A 20,541-nucleotide genomic window follows, 5' to 3' on the forward strand; every position below is an offset into this window, starting at 1 on the left:
TCAAGACCTATCAAATTCTCTTGCTGCATTTCACCAAAGTCTGTGGTAAAGTCTGTGGCACTGATGGTCTCACACAAGGCAGCTCACACCCTAAATGCATTCTCTGGGCCGACATGACACCAATTGTTAAAGTTCACTTAAGAATGTAACTTTTAAAAAGGTTTTTCAATTTACATATAAAAGAACTGAAACCAACATGGTCATGCTAAAAGATGAGAGACTTAACAAACAATCCAGATCTTTTTCAATAAATCATTTCAGTTGCACCACACTGTAAACTTTTACTATAAAATTTTGTGTCTTACGATCTTATAATCCACAACCACCTGATGAAGGAGCAGCGCTCCGAAAGCTAGTGCTTCTAAATAAACCTGTTGGACTATAACCTGGTGTTGTGTGATTTTTAACTATATCCACACAGACCGTCACCAAAGGGTGGAATCAAACCCAGGTACCTGGTGCTGTGAGGCTGCAGTGTGAACTACTGAACCACTGTGCTACCCAATGATGCTCTGAAGATTCATGCAAGTCTGCCTTTACCTTTACTGAACAACAATACAATGGAATACCTCTCTCACAGAATTTTCACAAAAGACCTGTGCCCTGTGAAAGCAGGGTTCATGGATCAATCCGCTACTGGATGTTGTCTCGTCTTTAATGTTTCATTCCAGTAATAACCGTGTTGGAGTAGTAATGGGGTTGGTGGGGGATGGAGGGAATGGATGACAGTCTGAGTAATCTGCAAGATGCTGTACAATCTTGAAGGTGATCATTGAGTGGTGTTCTCATGTCGAGAAGATACTGCATCAAGATGCCATGGCTGACCACTACCTTTTTCCTGACTGATCATTCCCACTGAGGTGGCAAGACTGACATATGAAGAAAGATTGGATCAGTTAAGATTATAATCGATCAAGGTATGGGAAATGAACTGAGGCTTTCAGTCAACCAGAGTGCAAGACTTAATTGGTTGCTATTCATAGAAAGTGAGAGGAAGAAATGTCCATTAGGCAGAAGTTTTACAACCACTACAGCAGAGTGGGACTCAAAGTGAACCCTAAATGCAAGTTTCTGAATCAAACGCAGAACCTGCTGGTGAAACTCAGCAGGTCTGGCAGCATCTGTGAAGAGAAATCAGAGTTAATCTTTTGAGTCCAGTGACCGATACTTTCTCCTCACAGATACTGCCAGACCCGCTGGGTTGCACCAGTAAGTTCTATTATTGTTTCGGATCTCCAGCATCAGCAGTTCTTTGTTTTATTTTAATGTAAGTTCCTGAGGTTGTGTCTTAGACTAGGAGAAGAGTATTAAGCAATGGAAAATAGAGACAGTAGTTAAATTAAATGGCCCAACATCAGTATGTATGTGACGATCTTTACTTGGACTGATGAGTCACTGGAAAGAGCAATTTGGAGGAATGGGAGAAGACGTCTTCACCCCATAAGCCTGGTGAAGCGATGGGATTGGTCACCCCAGAGCAAGGAACTTAAAGGATGTTCATGATGTGCTAGTATTGGGAATGATCAGTCAGGAAAAAAGTAATGGTCAGCCTGCATCAAATTGATGCAGTACCTTCTCGACATGAGAACACCACTCAATGGTCATCTTCAAGATTGTACAGCATCTTGCAGATTACTCAGACTGTCATCAGTTCCCCCTATCCCCCACCAACCCCATTACTACCCCAACACGGTTATTACTGGAGTAAAACATTGAAGACGAGACAGCATCCATGGACCCTTCTTTCACAGGGCACAATCCTAAAAATGCGAGAGTTGCAAGATTCTAAGCTGCAAATCTGCTATGCAAAAGACAAGTACAGGAACGTACAGTTGAAGATATCTGGGAAATGGAAAGTTTTAAAGCAGGAATGCACATGGACAAGGCATCAATGTAGATGGCACAAGTTTGGTAGTAACAGAAGAATGCCAAATGTTTGTGGGATTTATGATCCAGGTGTGGTTAAATCTACAATTTCCAAACCACTGAAGTGTATAGCAAATGAAATTACTAACAGCAGAACTATGTGGTAAAAATCCAGAAAAGTTTCCACAAATTTATACCACTTACGTGGACTTAATTTTGACATGGAATGCCTTGACTGAGTTTACAGCACTGAGGTGGCAAGACTGACATATGAAGAAAGATTGGATCAGTTAAGATTATATTCACCAGAGTTTAGAAGAATGAGGGGATTCTCATAAAACCTATAAAATTCTAACACGACTAAAGGTAAATACAGGAAGGATGTTCCCGTTTATGTGGGAGTCAGGGAAGATTTTGTAGTTTAACTGGGTTTACATCTCATTTCTTTTTGGTATACTTGGTGCTGCTCCTGGCATGCCCTCCTGCACTATTCATGATACCAAGATTGATTCCCTGGCTTGATGATAATGAGTGGTGGGGTATGCTGTGTATGAGGTTACAGATTGTTTTGGAATGCAATTCTACAGTTGCTGAAGACACACAGTGCCTCATGGATGCACAGTCTTGAGTTGCTAGATCTGTTTGAAGTCTATCTCATTTAGCACCGTCATATTGAGGATAAGATGAGGTTAGAATCAGGTAAGAGGGACATCATAATGGTGGATAGAGTAGTTAATGAGGTGAACTTAGTAAGATGTTTGCTTGTTGGTTTAAGCGGGTGTAGAGTGGATAATCCAGGAGTGATGCAGCTGGCCCAACCACTTAGTTTTAAACCCAACAGAATTTATTTGCAAGATCACCAAATGAAGCACAAACAAAAGAGACCAGAATGCAGAATAACTTAACCGATCCAAAAACTGCACAGATTATCCCAATTTAGTGATGCTATTCCAAATACTTGTAACAATCCCCATAAACACCCCTTTGCCAAAAAAGGAAAAATCCAACACAGGGTCTTACAGGAGAGATGTCAGAGAGGGAGAGGATCAGCATGGACCTGCTTCTTTGGGCCCAGCAGCTTCACAACTGACTGCTTACTAAAACCAGAGAAAAGCTGAGCTGACAAAACTGGCCACCCTCCTTTCATTGTACAAGTGTTCTTTTTTAAAACTTGAAAGCCTTTTACTTGAAACAGTATTTAATAGCTATAATCAAATTGACTCTCAAACCCTTCAAATCTAGACACCATGGAACCTGGGTAAAAACGTGTCTTTATGACCATTCTTAAAAAAACCAAGGACAATATAATCTTGTTAAAGGAGCAGCATCATCACAACAGACAAGAGGAAAGAGCAACAAAAACTGTTGTAGCTCAACAACACTTAAAATGCCTGACATAATCCATGTTACAGGAACATGTTTGATCAGCACTCTGTTTACCACCTTAAATAGTCACTCCCTCCATCACTAGTGCATAGTGGATCTGACGTTGTTATTGATGAAGAAACTATTGATGAAGAGACTCAGCATTACCTCCAGCGTGCTGGTGCAGCCTTCAGCTGCCTGAGGGCAACAACATCAGATCCAGCATCAAGATCATGGTTTACAGAGCTGTGGTGGTTCCCACCCTCCTGTAAGACTCTGAGTTGTGGACTGAGACAACAGACACCTCAAGGCACTGGAGCAGTACCACCAGCACTGCCTGCGCAAGATCCTGTGATTCACTGGGAAGATAGATGCACTAACACCAGTGTCCTTGACTAAGCCAACATTCCCAGCATCAAGGCACTGACAACCCTTGATCGACTACTGTGGGCTGGGCACATTGTTTGCATGACCAACACGAGACTCCCTAAGCAGGTGCTCTAGTCCCAGCTCCAAAACAGCAGGCGAACCCAAGGTGGAGAGGTGAAGTGTAGCATTCCCAAGGACACCTGGGAATGACTGGCCCCGGACCATCCAAAGTAGAGGAGGAGCATCCGGGAAGACATCAAGCTCCTTGAGACTTCCTGTCAGGAAAGCCAGGTGGAAATGGCATAAGGAGTGTGACCTTCCCATGACTACCACCTGCCTTAGTGTAACAGAGCCTGTGGCAGCTGCATCAGTCTGTACAACCACCTACAGACTCACCTTGAGAGTGGATGAGAGTTATCATCATCTGCGAGGGACTCATGAACAAATAAGTGCACAGTGGCAGCTACATGTAGCATTAACAGGATACACTACAGCAATGCTCCAAGACTTTATTGACAGTGTTTTCCAAACCCACATGCACTAACAACCAAAGGAACAAGGTGAGCAATCATGGGGTTAGCATCCCCTCTATGATCCTCTCCAAATCAAACAATACTCTGACTTAGAACTGTATCTCCATTCCTTCACAATCACTTTGAATATAAGAGTTGGGAAGTTGTGTTGAGGTTGTACAGGATGTTGGTGAGACCTCATCTGGAATAATGTGTCCAGTTCTGGTCACCCTGTTCCAGGAAATATATTATTAAGCTGGAGAGGGTTCAGAAAACAAATTACCAGGTTTTTGCCAGCAATGGAGGCTTTGAGGTATTAGGAGAGGCTGGATAAGCTGAGACGTTTTCACTGGAGTGTAGAAAGTTGAGAGCTGACCTTATAGAGTTTTATAAAGTAATGAGGGATATAGATAGAGGGAATGGCAGATGCCTTTTCCCTAGGTATGGGATTTCAAGACTAGCGGGCATATTTTTAAGATGAGTGGAGAAAGGCAATTATTTTACACACAGAATGGTTCATGTGTGGAATGAGCTTTTAGAGGAAGTGGTTGATGTGGCTACGGTTACCGAGTTTAAAAGACATTTAGATAAGTACATGGGTAAGACATGTTTGGAGGGACATGGACTGAGTTCAGGCAGTTGGGAATAATTTAGTTTGGGACATGGTTGGTATGAACTGGTTGGACCCAAATGGTCTGTTTCTGTGCTCTATGACTCTACCACTCTATGACTAAGTTAAAATCCTGGAATTCCTGTAGCAGTACTATGGATGTACACAGTCTAGACGGACTGCTGAAGTTCAACGAAGCAGCTCACTACCATCTTTAAGGGCAACTGGGGAAGAACAATAAAAGCTGGCCTTGAAGGATCTACTCAAATGTCAAGAATGAGTAAAAATGAATCCTGACAGTCAGGTGGGAATCTAACAGAAAGCAATGTTTCCCATCAGAAACGGTCTGTCAATAAATAAAAAATTCTACCCTGCCCCATTCCTGTCTCACAAACCATTACTACTTTTCTACATAAAATTATTTTTCTTGTGAAAACAAATGCTTGCACAATGTGTAATATCAAAAGTGAAAAAGAGTCATATTTGACTCGAAACATTAACACTTTCTTTCTCCACAGGTGCTGCCAGACTTGTTGAGGTTCTCCTGCATACCCTGTCCTTGTATCAGAAATGAGTTTGCTCCAGATTCTCTCTTGTGCTGAACCAAAAGTGTTTTCTCTGTGAAGGATTGGAATGCTTGGAGATATAGAAATGCAGTCCTTTGAACTTGTGTCAAACTTTCAAACATCAGTTTCTGCTTTGAACTGTGTCAGATGGAATCCATGAAACTGAATTCCTTTCAACTGAAATTGTACATCATTCATTAAAAAAAAGTACCAAGCAAACTGTTTTCTGTATAAATCAATTATTTTATTTACTGTTTCAGCTGCCATTCAAATCTTGATCTGAGACAAATTCATAATGGTCTTTATCCGAAAATTAACTTCACTTCGGTAATTACATTGAAGAATAGTTGAAGCTGCATTTGTGCCCAATGAAGTTTGATTGCAGACCTGAAAAATAAGGATTATTTTAGTATTTTCCCTGAAAAGATAATACTCAAAGCCACATCACTAACCCATGGGGCACTGCTGCCTCACGGCTTCAGGGATCCAGATTTGATTCCACCCTCAGGTGAATGTCTGTGCAGAGTTTGCACATTCTCCTTGTGTCCATGTGGGTTTCCTTCAGATGCTCTGGCTTCCTCCCACAGACCAAAGATGTGCAGGTTAGGTGGGTTGGCCATGCTAAAATGCCCACAGTGTCCAGAGATGTGCAGGCTAGGTGGGTTATCCATGGAAAATGCAGGGTTACAGGTAGGGATGGAGGGGGGGATCTGAATGAGATTCTTTTTGGAGAGTTGATGTGGACTCGATGGACTGCGTGGCCTGTTTCCTCACTGTAGGGATTCTATGACATCAGTGATATAACCAGCATATATATTCAATCTACTTTTTCATTTTAATTATTTTCTTGCTCCTTCAGATAACTATGATATCAGAATACTGCAATGGGAGGTGCAGCAGTTCAAGAAGGTGGCTAATTGTCAAAGGTAATTAATGGATGGACAGTTAAGATAAGCCTTGCAAACAACACAGCATCTGATAACAAAAGGAAAATAACACCATCTGTGGGAGCATACCATTCAATTCAACCAAAGGACAATGAAAATATGTTCATTTGGTATACACATTGTCAGGATTTGCTGAAATTGTACAACCAGCAAACCATGTTTGGATTAAAATTTATCAGTCTATCCATGTTGAGGTTCTGATAGGTTCCTTTCGGACTCCTACTAAAGACTTCATTGATATTTTACACCAAATGAATATTACTGATTTACACAGAATGTCTGCTTTCAATTGTTACTTAGATTAGCAAGAATCCTTACCTTCTACTTATGCCCAGCTGCAACAGTCACAGGAAGGGTCAAAGACTAGACTAGTAGCACAGTGCTTCAGGTAGGTCACTCCATTCACACACTGGTAAAATTTGTTCTTGGCTTTTGAATCAGCATAGACACCATTAGCTTTGCCAACACAGAATCCACTTCCACCGCTGCCACTACCATTGGGAGCCTGCACAGGAGAAACAGCTGGTCGCAGTGCTGTTTTAGATGGGACGCAAGCTAGAAAGAAACAAAATTCATTGATTCATCACTTGCTTCAAAATTGGTAACAAACAAAGATAAGCATGGCCAGTCAAGGACAGATGGTGCATTGAAACGTTTCAGGAAGAACTGTGGTATTACAAATAAGTTACTTGCAAGTTCAATTCACGAAGAGCAACTGAGAAAATCTTGTGACATTGTTGCAGTGTGTTTGCTGCAGTGCAAACTTTGAGGTGTGTTTTAATTATAGATTTATTTTAAGTTAATTTACACAATATATGTGGTAGCTCCCATGGAACGCGCTCTGAAAAACCTGATAAAATTGCATCATGACATGTTATCCCTTTAAATTTAAACGCAATAGTACAATGACAATCTTTGACTTTTTAGAGTGCCCATACACACTGGATGCAACAACCAGTACAAATTCTTGACTTACCCTGTTAACAGTGTGATGAAGATTTATGATATCGAATTATTACTATTACTTGAAAATTTGAATTCCAGCATTGTTAGAACCATGTTTTGCTTGGAGTTTGATTTGTATTCCAGTATTGCATGTGTTAAGAAAGGAGATAATATAGTTTTAGCTTTATTTTCATTTTTTGAGTTCTTTGAATGGTGAGTGGTTGTTTAGAATGTTGTTTACATGGATTTAATTGGGGTTTTGAAAAAGGTCTCTTGAGGAGAATGGATAGTGCTTCAGAAAACTAAGAGTAGAAGAGAAAAAAAGGATCATTGCCATTTTTCTCTGACACAGTGAGATAGAAACTAAGAAAAAAATATTTTCAAAAGGCAGAACAATCCAGAAGGTCAATAAGGAGATAGATTTCTGTCAATGGGAACAGGTCTATGGCAGCAATAATGTTATTAGTTTAATTGTCTCTAAAACAGTCAATGCAGAAGACCAGAAATTCTAAGTGGCTTAAAAAACTAATAAGAGGAAAACTCCAAAAACAGATGGCTTAAGATGACACCGGCGGGGCTGATAAATACATGAACTTAAGGAACACGTTGAGAAATAAGTGATCTGCATTAGTGGGTTTGCATAAGAGTATCAAGAAAAGACATTATCTGAAGAAAATAGCGTAAAGTGAATACAGAAATTTATCAGGAATAGACCAAGTTTAGCCATGTCAGCTGAATGACGAACTTTAAACTAGAAACAGGGTGACTCTTTACTGAGGTTTCACTATCTGTAAGGTTGCTGCTGAGAGTGAAAGAGTTGAATCTTTATTTTTGTTATTTTTATTGTGACAGTTTCAACAATTCGTTACATGGTGTAAAATAGTTTGTGGTTTTTTTTTTCTTTTGTGTGAAACAAATTTTAAATTGTTCTGTTAAAGGTATATTGGCAGATTCTAACAACTATGATCCATACTGGCCACAATGGTAAACAAATAGAAAAAAATAAAAGTTACGGTCTGTGAAGCCACATTTTCACTTTGGGATCTGACTTGCCCAATATTACCATAAACAATGGATAAGAATGTTTCAGTATTTTACTGCATGATTCATCCCTTGTATGGATTTTATGATCCTACACACTCAGCAATCTTGTATTATTCAAACTGTTGTATTTCCAACAACTTTGAAATTGAAATTTATTTATATAATCCAAATAATTGCTAAGTTATTTTACTCATTAATGATTGCTGACTTTGTGACAAGATCCCAAGATTAAAGAACCCTGACAATTACCCGCAGAGATTCCAAGCCCTGTGTGCAGGGTGTTGATGAGAGGATAAGGTCCCTGGTTGCAGAAAGCACCAGAAAAGTCATCCAGAGCAAGATCCCAGACCATAGCTCCTCCATAATTATTGTTTCTCAGCCATTCAACCTAGAAGACATTGTTCGCAAATTCACTTCATAAATTCTTGTTTGCAAGCAATTTTTGCCACAAATACAAAGTAATGTTTACAATACACTGCAACTAAATACAAAAAAAAAACTCTTTTCAAATTGTGGAAATGCCCAAAGGTACCACTGCTATCTTCTGATAAATACAGATACATTCTACTTTTATCATACACTGGAAGAGAATGAAACTTTTACTTTTATGATTTTCTCTCTCTTCCCTCCATTACAGACATTTACACCACACGCTGCATCCGAAAGGCTAAGAGCATTGTGGAAGGCCCCATACACTCCTCACTCAAACTGTTCTCTCTCCTGCAATATAGCAGAAGATACTGGAGCTTTTAGTCTCTCAGGGCCAGACTGTGCAACAGTTTGTTCCTCCAGGCCATCAGGCTCCTTAACACATTACAATTGGACTCTTTCCCATCTGAAATTACTTCATATTGCTGCTAGAAAAATGTTTATTATTCATCATTCTTCTATTACACTGTAACTTGCGTGTTTTTCACTTCTTATGCACTTTACGCCATGTACGATTGTGTAGTTTGTGCTGTCCATGTAGCACCCTCAGACCTGGAGGAACACTGTCTCATTTTTACTGTATCAGTTGTATATGGTAGAAATTACAAATAAAAACTACTCTACTCTACTCTATTAAAACAGATATTCCATTTTCTTTATTCATTGACAGAATGTGGGCACACTGCATGTCCAGCATTTACTGTTAATGCTGAATTAACCAGATGGCAGTTAGGTCCTGGACCACATGTAGTCCAGAACAAAGAACAAAGGAAATTGCAGCACAGGAACAGGCCCTTCAAGCCTGAGCTGATCCAGATCCTCTATCTAAACCTGCCACCTAATTTCTAAGGATCTGTATCCTCTGCTCCCTGCCTATTCATGTATCTGTCGAGATTCATCTTAAATGACGCCAGCGTGCCCGCCTCTACCACCTCCGCTGGCAATGCATTCCAGGCCCCCATCACGCTTTGTGTAAAGAACTTTTCATGTATATCTCCCCTAAACCTTTCTCCTCTCACTTTGAACTCATGAACCATAGTAAATTGAGTCACCTTCTCTGGGAAAAAGCTTCTTGCTATCCACCCTGTCTATACCTCTCATGATTTTGTAGACCTCAGACAGGTCACCCCTCAACCTCGGCCTTTCTAATGAAAATAATCCTAATCTACTCAACCTCTCTTCAGAGTTAGTACCCTCCATACCAGGCAACATCCTGGTGATCCTCCTCTGCACCCTCTCCAAAACATCCAAATCCTTTTGGTAATGTCGCAACCAGAACTTGTACACAGTATTCCAAATATGGCAGAACCAAAGTCTTATAGAATTGTAACATGACCTGCCAACTCCTGTACTCAATACCCTATCCAATGAAAGAAAGCATGCCGTATGCCTTCTTGACCACTCTATTGATTTGCATTGTTGCTTTCAGGAACAATGGATCTGAACACCTAGATCTCTCTGTATGTCAATTTTTCCCAGGACTTTTCCATTTCCAAACATGTAAAGAGGCAGATTTCCTTCCCTAAAGGACATTAGGGAATCTTTGTGCAGCAATCAACAGTGATTGCACGGTTGTGATTAAATGGATCTAGTTTTTTTTTGCTAAATTCACATTTCACTGTCTGCCATAGAATCCAGTGAATTTATCAGTATACCACCACCTCCCCAATCATTGAAGTTGCTGTATTAGGGTATTTGTGAAATGAGATAGTTCAGAAACTGTCTCTGTTTCTTTCACACATTCATTTGTATCTTTGATACAAAGAGTTGAAAAGACAGAAATATGAACATCTCCCAACACTCTCCTGTCAGGGACATAATCAGTAATAAAACCAGTGGTAAAATGCATTTTAAAAATCCATCTTAAATTCAGAGTCACCCAACGAGCAAACTCAGCAGGCAAGGACAACCCATTTTCATTCTGTCACCCTGTTGGCAGTTTTCTGTTTTTCTCCTTCATTAAGGCTGAGAGTCAGGATTCAAGGCCAGCAATAAATACACTTTGTTTCACTAGGTGCATGCTCCAAATATCCAAGTCTAATGGTGTAATGAGACACGTCAAACATATTGCAACAAAGCAACAAGTAAAAAAAACAGTTAATTAAAGATACCTTCTTTCCAAAACTCTTCACATTGTCATATCCAAGCCATTCATTTTCTTTATATGCATATGGAACCATCTGTGGGGCATTCCATTTCATAGTGGCACTTTTCAAAAATGTACAGATCTGTCAAAAAGAGAGACATTAGTATTCAAGTCATCAGTAGTTCCAAATGCTCGGTGGGTTGCAATGTTTTAAATGTACACTATTGGAAATTTTTACTTCACTTTTCCTTGTTGGTTTCATTCAGCTATTGGCTTTGCTCCATTAAAGATCTCAAACATAGAAGAACTGTTACTTGATAAGTTGGAAACTTATTTTTATTGGTAAATATGAAATGCTGAACCAATACCATTGTTGAAAGTTGATATGCTTTCTCACACTGATCTGGGGCACTGAATGTGTCAAAGGTGCCTCTGGACTTTATACGTATATACAAGAAAACAATTGATTTGAGAACTGACATCAAGACCAGCTTCCTTACCTTCCCAAAGCTGTGGAACTGGTGAACGAAGTTGGTATGCAAACTGTTAAGAATTAACTGCAATTGTTGTGTGAAACATCCAGGAATCAAGGTTGAGATTTCAAAGGGATAAATCCTCCCCTTTATCTCTTTGTGCATTGACCAAGACTGACAACAATTGCTAGAGCAAAGCAATCAGACATATTTTTAATGGTGGAGAGTGTGACATTATGTCTTTGTTGTCAGATGACATGTGTCTGAGCTCCTGTTCCTCTGACATTGAAGTTGGGTCATGGTGTGCATTGACAGATGATGAGATTGTGTGTCTTTTCTAAGAGCAGACTGCCTATCTTTTTAAAAGAGCCATCCCAGACACTTCCAGTAATCAAACAGCATAAGGGTAGCATGATACATTATCAGATATTACATAATCTACGTTGGAGGTTTGTATGATGGGGTAAATCTCACAGTAATCTTTGGTCCTTATGGAGAGTAGAATTCAGTCCTTGCTTAGAACATAGAACATAGAACTTAGTTAGCATTTGTAAATATAAATCTTATGGAATAAGGAAGGTCAATCAGTATCAATACCTCATAATATGCCAAGAATCCAGCTTGTCTGGTGTACTGCCCAGCTGGTCCAGCACCTGATGCTGGGGCTCCAACTCCAGTGTCAGATGAGGTCAGTCTGAAGGTGTGGCCATATGTAGGGAATCCAACATTCAGTTTCTCTGCAGGTGCTCCATTGTCTTTCCAATAATTCATTGCATAGTTCTGCAGGAAAAAAAAACATGAAATAAAAACATTGAAGCACTTTGCAAGCAATCTGATTAAAGGTAGTTACCTATTTTTCAACAGTAATGATAAAACAATTGAATTTGATTTTCATGAGTACGTACCACATTTAACTCCAAGTTGAGAGCACTTTGGGAATTTGGGAGAGGATAAAGAGGGCTATTTTCTCCAGTGAAATGACTCCAGGGCCCAAAGAAATCATACGTCATCACATTTAAAAAGTCAGTAACTCTGTATGGGAAGAAATGTAAGTTATACTGGACGTTTGTTTCCTAAAATAAATGTTTATAATCTGCATCATTAAATAAATGAGCTCTGACATTAAAACTACAGAAAATAAACAAAGTGTAGCATTTATATTGGACATTTCACATTCTCACCATGTGACAAAGCAATTCACAGCTGATGTGACACTTTCAACATATATTCACTGCTGCATTGGCATAAATGTCCAATAGGACACCCTTCAAGTCCTGGTAACTCCAACAACACTCAAGAAATTGTCCAGGATAAAGCACTTTCCTTGATTGGCTCTGCACTCTCTGTTTACACCACAACACACACAGAGCTAAATATGTACTATATACCAGGTGCATGTAGCAACTCGTTCAACAGAAAGCTCCAAGTGGTTGTGACCTCTGGCACCTTGAAGGATAAAGGTAATAGAGGCATGTGAAGAGCGCCGCATGCACATACCCCTCCAAACCACACCCAAGCCTTCAATAGAACTATATTGCCAATCCATCACTGTTACTGGGTCAAAATCCTTGAATTCCCTTCCTCTCATCACTCTGGATCTACCAGCAACAAACGGACCATGGCAGTTCAAGATAGGGACTCACCCCTATATTTTCAAAGGCAGTCAGGGATTGGCAATAAATGCTGACCCAGCCAATGACACCCATACCTCTTGAAAGAAGGAAAAAAAGAGTGAGCTGATGAATGAATGTTTGCCAGAGTACTAGAAGAGTTCTTCCTTCAATATTGCTTTGAAAGATTTTCCACGATTCAACTGGGCAGGCCATATTTCATTATATCATCACAGGTGAATGTGCAGCATTCCCTGAGCACTGCATTGGAGTTTCAGCTGGGAACAGATGTTTTTGTCCTGGATTTTGAACCTTGGACTGTCATACATAGAGTGTTGCAGTGTTGAGCCACCACTGAAACCTTTGCACATTACGGCTGTAAAGAACATTTGGGAATTTTTAAAATCGGAAATTGGAATGGCAAACAAAAGAAACATTCTGCATAATGGCTGCTAGAAGGTTGCTCCACTCAATTTCCTCACAAGCTTTGAAGCAAGTGGCTTAGATTTGTCTGAAACAATGAACTTCCTGAGAAAGTGCTCGATGTGGCAACAAATGCAATGTTTAAAAGACATTTGGACATGTACATGAATAGGAAAAGTTTGGAGGGATATGGGCCAGGAGCAAGTAAGTGGGACTAGTTCAGTTTGGGATAATGTTTGGCATGGACTGGTCAAACCGAAGGGTCTATTTCTAGGTTGTATGAATCTACAACTCTAAGAGACCTATTTAAATTCTTAAATGAACTCACACATCCTAATATAATCATGATGGATCAAGGGGGGTAGCAATGGTACCTGAGTTCAACCACATTTCTATGTACCAATGCTCAAAATAGCATGCAAAATGTGCCTCAAAAGTGGCCAGATACCCTACAATGATTCACTCAACAGGGCAAACAATCAGAGAAAAGTCACTCCTATTAGTTGAATGGAAGGAAGTGGGGAGGAACTGACCACAGGATGTAGGATCAGAAATGGACCATGAGCCTATCAGTGGCAAACATGGGAGGGATTCTGAAATAACTCCACAGACCCCGATATCCTGACACCAAGTCACCTTTTATTGACATGCGGAGAGTCATTGAGATTGATCCAGCTCCCTCAGAGCCAGAGTAAATACAATTTCTAACACTCTGATATCAGACAGACAGGGCTCCCTGATTGGACCAAATTAACTCATATTCTATGAAATCCATCTGCCTGACCTTGTTACCATCACTACAGATTCAATCTGTGAATGAAGGAACAGCCAGCAGTTAGGAAGTAAGTGGTAGTTGTGATTAGGTCACTGCGGAAGCAAGTAGCAGAGGAGACCATCAGAGATGGCGGTCTTTTGAGGAGGCTGCAATCTGGGGTCACAATTGGCCGAGTCTGAGATAAAGAACCACATTTTGTCATGGTTGTGATCTCAAACTGCCAGGTGAGGAGTAGGGGATCAGAAGCAAGTGAAAGAAGGTTATCTGAGGTGACGACAGAGTGAGGTGAAGAGGAGAAGAAGGAGACAATTGGGGTGTGAGAGAAATAGAGACCAGAAAGAAAAGGGATGGGAGATGGAGTTTGCAACAGAAGGGTAGAGGGGTATCAGATGCTGCAAGGTGGTGTGGGTAAAAAGATGCAAGGGGATTCTGGAGGAGAAGGGGAGCTACAAGGGGAGGAGAAGGAGTCTCTAAATGGTGGGTGTAAAAAAAAGAGGCTGCAAGGTGATTGCAAGGAGTCTGCAATATTCAGCTAATTCAGATCCAAGAATTAATTAATTCCAAGGCAATATCTGTGCTACAAAGCCCCAAACATTCAAGGAGCTCAGGCTTCATGAAGCTTTAATATGTAGGCAAATACATCTGGTCGGAGAAAGTGAGGACTGCAGATGCTGGAGGTCAGAGTCAGGACTGTGGTGCTGGAAAAGCACAGCAGGTCAGTCAGCATCCGAGGAACAGGAAAATCGACATTTCAGGCAAAAGCCCTTCATCAGGAATAGGCTCCATCCCTCGTCTCCATCCCTGTTCTCAAGACCTCTCTCCTTTACCTTATCATCACAGTTCCTCTCTCTCTACTTTTCCTGCTTCCTACCCCACTCTATATCACCTTGCTTCAAAATCTGACAGAATTAGATGATTTGTTTTTTGGATGACTTTCTATTTTCTTGCCAGAACATAGTTCTGCTGGCATCACCTGACCAATACATTCATGTCTCAGCGTAGACAGCAGAGACAGATAGCAGTTAACTCTGCAGAGACTCAAAGCAGTGCCCAGTACTATCTTCACCTGATGACCAGGTACAGTCAGAGGTGTCAGGATAGTGCAGAACAAGAACGGCAATACTAGAAACAATCTGAGCATCTTGAATATTGCTTCAATTAGAATCATTCAACTCAGCAACATCTGGAGTTTGAACAAAGTACTTATGAGTTCTTCATTGCTCAGCTGAAAACTTATTAAATTTGCTGGAATGGAAAGAAAATAGAGAAAAACAATTTCTCTGCATAAAAAGCCTGCAGGAATAATATGGATACTTACTGTCCAACCTGAGCAATTTCATAGCCAGGATCAATGTTACTCTTCCCACCAGCAACTGCAGCAGAGAGCAGCAGTCTTGGTCTTCCTGTGCTTTTTCCCTCAGCTTCAAAGGCTGCCATCAGTTCCTCAAAGGTAAAAGTGAAAGAAGTCTCTCTTAGCAAAAGGTCACACAAATTGGAGAAATGTGAACTTCAGCCGAAAGAGTTTTCCAGTTTTGTAAAATGAATCCAAGTGTTGGACAATAATCTACTTAATCTAAGTCTGTAGTCAGAGTTAGGACCTGGTTTCAGTACAGCCTAAATTAAAAGGTGTTCCACAGTAGTCAGAGCAGACATGCTTTTATTACAGTGGTTCATGAGGCTGCAACTGAACTACTTTGCTCTCTAAATTCATATATTTTCACCTATATACACTCCACTTCCATGTTTCACCAAATCACTAAAACTGCATTTTACACCTGCCAACGACCTTCTTGATTGGCACAGAACAGGCTGTAGAAGCTCAAAGGCCTATCCTTGTACCTCTGACCTCAGTGAGGACCTTGAAAGGAAATCTACATTCCAAACAAAGCTTGAAAGATACTTTGTTTTAACTAGAAGAATAAGCATCATGTTAAATACATGTGGCACTACCTGCAGTAACAGAGTGTAGCGACGTTTGTCTTGTGGGGGGCTGCCTCTTGATCCAGGATATTCCCAATCAATATCCAAACCATCAAACCCATAACCACGCAGGAAGCTAATCACAGACTTAATGAAAACTTGGCGAGTTCCTGATGAGGAAACCATGGCAGTGAATCTAGAGGAGGGTAGAATGAAGCAGTGTTAGAATAAGTGCATTTTGGTTTCTGTAATTGTCCCAAGAATATTGAAGAGCTTCATATCTACTAAACCTGCAAACTGTATCAAAACACTAATTATATTACAGAAAAATATAATCGTAGATTATTGCATTGTTGCTAATAAACAGTTTAATCAATCTTTTGTAGGTGTTCTAACTTAAGTCTGTAAAAAGCAATCTTTCCTTTCAGACAAAGAGCATCCCACAAATCTCGTTTGATTTACAATTGACAAACATTTGAAGTTAGTCACAGCACACTCATTCACAGACAATCTGTGTAAACCTACATGGTCATTATTTCCAAAAATATCTTTAAGCCCAGCCTATTCAACATTATGCACAATTGGAAAAGGATTGACTTGTCACCCAGCACTAAAAAAATTCATTCATCTTACTTCTGGGTTCCAAAGTTCCATCCTCCAATGGACAGGAGTGTCTTAAGGTTTCCATTTCTGTAATAAAAATGAACAATGGCTTTTTTAGAATAAAGAACATGTACAAATGCATTAATTAACAATTTTGCTATGACTTAAAATCATTAGTGTCGTAAACTTTTACTGTTTTGTCCTTTCAGTGTTAAATTGCAATTCAGCAGAAACACCTCTCGGTGGTAAAGGTCACCTGTTGGGAAGGTGACATCAAAGAAGAAAGGTGCTACAATTGTATCTCAGTGATGGAAGACAGAGATTCCTCTGAGTAAAAAGCAGAAATAGGTGATTTGGCTCCTCAAGCCGTTTAATTAGATTATACCTGATCTGTTTGTGTTTTGAACTCCACATTCCCATCTACTGCAGACAACCTTTGATTCCATTGTCTCATAAGAATTTATGTAGCTCAGACTTAAAAATATTAAATGTTCTAGACTCCACAGCCTTCTAAGGCAGTGAGCTCCAAAGCTGTACAAACCTCTTAGAGAAATAGATCCCTTCATCTCTACCCTAAAAGGGCCACCCCCTTATTTTGTCCTGGCTCTGGATTCACCTACAAGAGAAAACATCATTTCCTCATCCAAGACCATAGAAGATCTTCAAAGCTTCAAGGAGTATACGTTTAAGTTGGTGGATGGCTGACCTGCAAACCAGTAGAGATATAGTGGGCCATTGAGAAACATTTTGCTTTGTAACAATTCTGTGATTCTGTATATAAAGCACATTGCATTATCCTACATGGTCCCTTTTTTAAAATTCAATCACTTGGTGTTGACATCAGAGGCTAGGCCAGTATTAATTTTCTAACCCTAATTGTCCTTGAGAAGTTTATGGTCAGCAATCTTCTTGAAGCACTATAAGCTCATCACCAAAAATACATAGTTGCCTCTAGGATTAGATAAATGGTGAGAGAGCAGCTTTAGAGCAAGAAAACAAAATTACTTACTATCAAATTAAAACACTGGGTGCAATGTTGATATTGTTAACAGGTATTGGCCATTGGTATGCTGATAGAAACAGTCAAAATACAAAGGCCATCTCACTCACCCTTTTTTGGTAAACAGAAATTCCAGCTCCTGCCAAAGCCCAGCATTTCTATACATATACTCTACTTTATATAACTTATGTCAGCAGCAAGCACCTGCACACGATAAATTTCAATTTCAAGTGCAACATTTGGTGCATGTGGTAAGTATATTCTAGTTGCACTCGAATTAAAATAACTCATTAGCTTGATTTATAGACTCGAGAGCAATGAATTGCATTGTTGAATGAATATTACATGTTTTGATTTTGTGTATTTGGCACATGTTAATGCTGTCATGATTGTTCAGGCCATTGCCAGACCTATTATGTATTGACTAATGTCTGTCCAGGGAAAACAAATCAACAAAACTCAACTCCAACTATAAATGACCAATTTGGCTGGTCAGTCATATTGTGATTGTACATAACTGGACAAAGTTTTGAATATACAGCAAAATATAATAAGAATCTCAAACTACACTAAATATTGCTAATACAATCACAATTTTTAGAGTCCAATTATACTTGTTTTTAAGGCCATTGAAAGTGTGGTAGAGAGTCACATCATTCCATTCAAAGGTGGTGATTTGATTATCCTTCATTCCAGCGAAAGCGTAGATCAGATGTGTGCACAAGCAAGGATCTATGTTCTCTGGCATGTACTTCCCCGCTCCTGGTCTGTATTGAGCCCAGTTTGTAAAGTAACAAACCAGTCTGTAGGCAGAGCCTGCCAGAGATAACAAATGACAATCAGCACAGAGTCTTTACTCATTGCGTGGAGTTTACAAAAGCTTGAAAAACACGAAGACTTACCCAGTTCCAGGCATGCCAACAAGACCAATGCTGTAATGAAGAACATAGAATAAGTATCAACATTATGGTAGAAATGTGCTTAAAGTTTCAAGGGCTCATAATATTCAGAGTACTAAACAAGTAAATGGCATCCACTGATGCTCTATGTTAGATCAAACTTTTCTCAATTATTTGCTGCCCTTTATACACAGATATGAGGTCATGGGCGACACAGTGGCACAGTGGTTAGCACTGCTGCCTCACAGCGCCAGAGACCCAGGTTCAATTCCTGCCTCAGGTGACTGACTGTGTGGAGTTTGCACATTCTCCCTGTGTCTGCGTGGTTTTCCTCCGGGTGTTCCGGTTTCCTCCCACAGTCCAAAGATGTGCAGGCCAGGTGAATTGGCTATGCTAAATTGCCCGTAGTGTTAGGTAAAGGTGTAAATGTATGGGTGGGTTGCACTTCGGCTGGTCAGTGTGTACTTGTTGGGCCGAAGGGCCTGTTTCCACACTGTAAGTAATCTAATCTAATCTATATGTGTATTGACTTGGATCTATCTCAAGAGCAATATCTCTTGCTCTATTTCTGTCAGATTATGTATCAACAGCCAATTTTGGATGAACCTCAACTATCTTCATTGGAAAGACTGAATATGTCATCCAGAGTCCTCAATCCTAATTTACTCCTATCTCCTGACTTCTGCCTCAGCCCAAACCAGCTTGCTGGTTTACTTGTGTCTTAGTCAATTCCCAGTTTCTCTTCATCTCAAAGACAGTTCTATTTACTCTGTCTCTGAGGGAGCTGGATCAATCTCAAGGACTCTCCACCTCTTCACCATTGCTCAATTTTTCTCCTATCTTACCCTATCTTCTGCTAATACCCTCATCAGCACTAATACATGCTTGCCACCTTCAAGCTCAATGGGGTGAAAATTAGGATCAAAATACTGCAGATGCTGGATTCTGTACTGAAAGCAAAAAGTGTTGGAAATCACAGCAGGTCTGGCAGCATCTATGGAGAGAGCAAGCTAATGCTTCGAGCCTAGCTAACTCATCATCAGAGCTGAAACATTGCCCTGTTCTCTCTCTCCATCTGTGCTGTGATTTCTAGCATTTTTTGTTTTCAGGGGTAGAAATTAGATTAGTCCATCCCAAAACTGGATATTGGGCCTTTGGTGCAGGTTGTCAGTGTCCGTTCTGTTCCTACAAGCTCATCTTACAGGAGAAATACTTTTTGGTCAATGAGGGAGAGAAGGGTACACATTACCATATCTGTGTTTCCAAGGGTAGCACTCCTGCTCCTCCTGGCTCGGCAAAAATCGAGTGTTTTCTATATTTAAGGTGTTACAGAAATGTGAACTATTCTTTATTTATGTTATGCATTGAGATTAATATGATGCATTAATTCCCTAACATGGAGTCTTAATTTTCTGAACTGAATTGGACCTAATAGAGAGGGACTGAAAATGCAAGACCTTGTATTGATTGCATGTGGCTATAGAACGTACTAATTCTAATAATTTTTCTGTTTGATCTACCAGCCCAAGGTTTTGAAATGCATATTTACATTATAAAACAGCAGAAAACCATTGCAACATATGACATTCGGATTAGGAGCAGAATTGGGTAACTTAGGTCCTCATGTCTGTTCTGCCATTGAATGATCTGACTCCTCCAATTTCCTACTTACTCCAAAACCTTTCACCTCTTTGCTTATCAAGAATCTATAGTGAACTGCCTTAAAAATAATCAAGCGCAATGTTTCCACTGCTTTTTAAGAATGAGAGCTCAAAATGTTCACAAACTTCTGCGAGAAAAAAATATTCTTAGCCTTGCTTTATGTGGATGTAATCTCATTTCAAAATAGGAACAGGATTAGAATGGTGCAGGAAATGCACAGAAGGTCAGGCAGCATCTGAGGAGCAGGAAAAATTGACATTTTGGGCAAAAGCTCTTCATCAGGAATGAGGCTGGGAGCCTCTGAGTGGAAGGTGGCTGAGAGTGCAATAGGTGGATGGAGGTGGGGGTAATGGTTTTAGGTCTGAGAGGAACATGGAGCAGATAGGTGGGAAGGAAGATTGACAGGTGGGAAGGTCAGGAGGACGGTACTGAGCTGG

The 20,541-nt window shown here is 40.1% G+C and overlaps 1 protein-coding gene across 1 annotated transcript; it reads right to left on the reverse strand.

Annotated features, from left to right (window-relative positions):
• Positions 1-5,542: 5,542 nt before the first annotated feature.
• Positions 5,543-18,491, reverse strand: LOC122562933 (acidic mammalian chitinase-like). The gene is made up of 11 exons (XM_043716234.1): positions 18,446-18,491; positions 18,158-18,359; positions 16,574-16,630; positions 15,971-16,136; positions 15,339-15,463; positions 12,118-12,244; positions 11,810-11,992; positions 10,765-10,881; positions 8,462-8,612; positions 6,554-6,769; positions 5,543-5,675 (listed from the first exon to the last, which is right to left on the reverse strand). Exons 1-10 carry the CDS (start codon positions 18,489-18,491, stop codon positions 6,561-6,563), a joined length of 1,383 nt encoding a protein of 460 aa, XP_043572169.1. The 3' UTR covers positions 5,543-5,675; positions 6,554-6,560.
• Between the last annotated feature and the right edge of the window lie 2,050 nt (positions 18,492-20,541).

Source organism: Chiloscyllium plagiosum, chromosome 26, assembly GCF_004010195.1.
Source record: "Chiloscyllium plagiosum isolate BGI_BamShark_2017 chromosome 26, ASM401019v2, whole genome shotgun sequence".
In the NCBI taxonomy this organism is placed as follows: domain Eukaryota; kingdom Metazoa; phylum Chordata; class Chondrichthyes; order Orectolobiformes; family Hemiscylliidae; genus Chiloscyllium; species Chiloscyllium plagiosum.

Bases quoted from the DNA above. Each gene is read 5' to 3' on its own strand.
- LOC122562933 (XM_043716234.1), bottom strand. From the start codon at position 18,491: ATGTTCTTCATTACAGCATTGGTCTTGTTGGCATGCCTGGAACTGG. The intron at 15,464-15,970 runs GTAGTGCCACAT...TTTACCTTTGAG, and splicing joins GCTACACTCTGTTACTGCAG to GAACTGATGGCAGCCTTTGA. The intron at 10,882-11,809 runs GTATTGATACTG...TCTTTTTGACAG, and splicing joins GATTCTTGGCATATTATGAG to ATCTGTACATTTTTGAAAAG.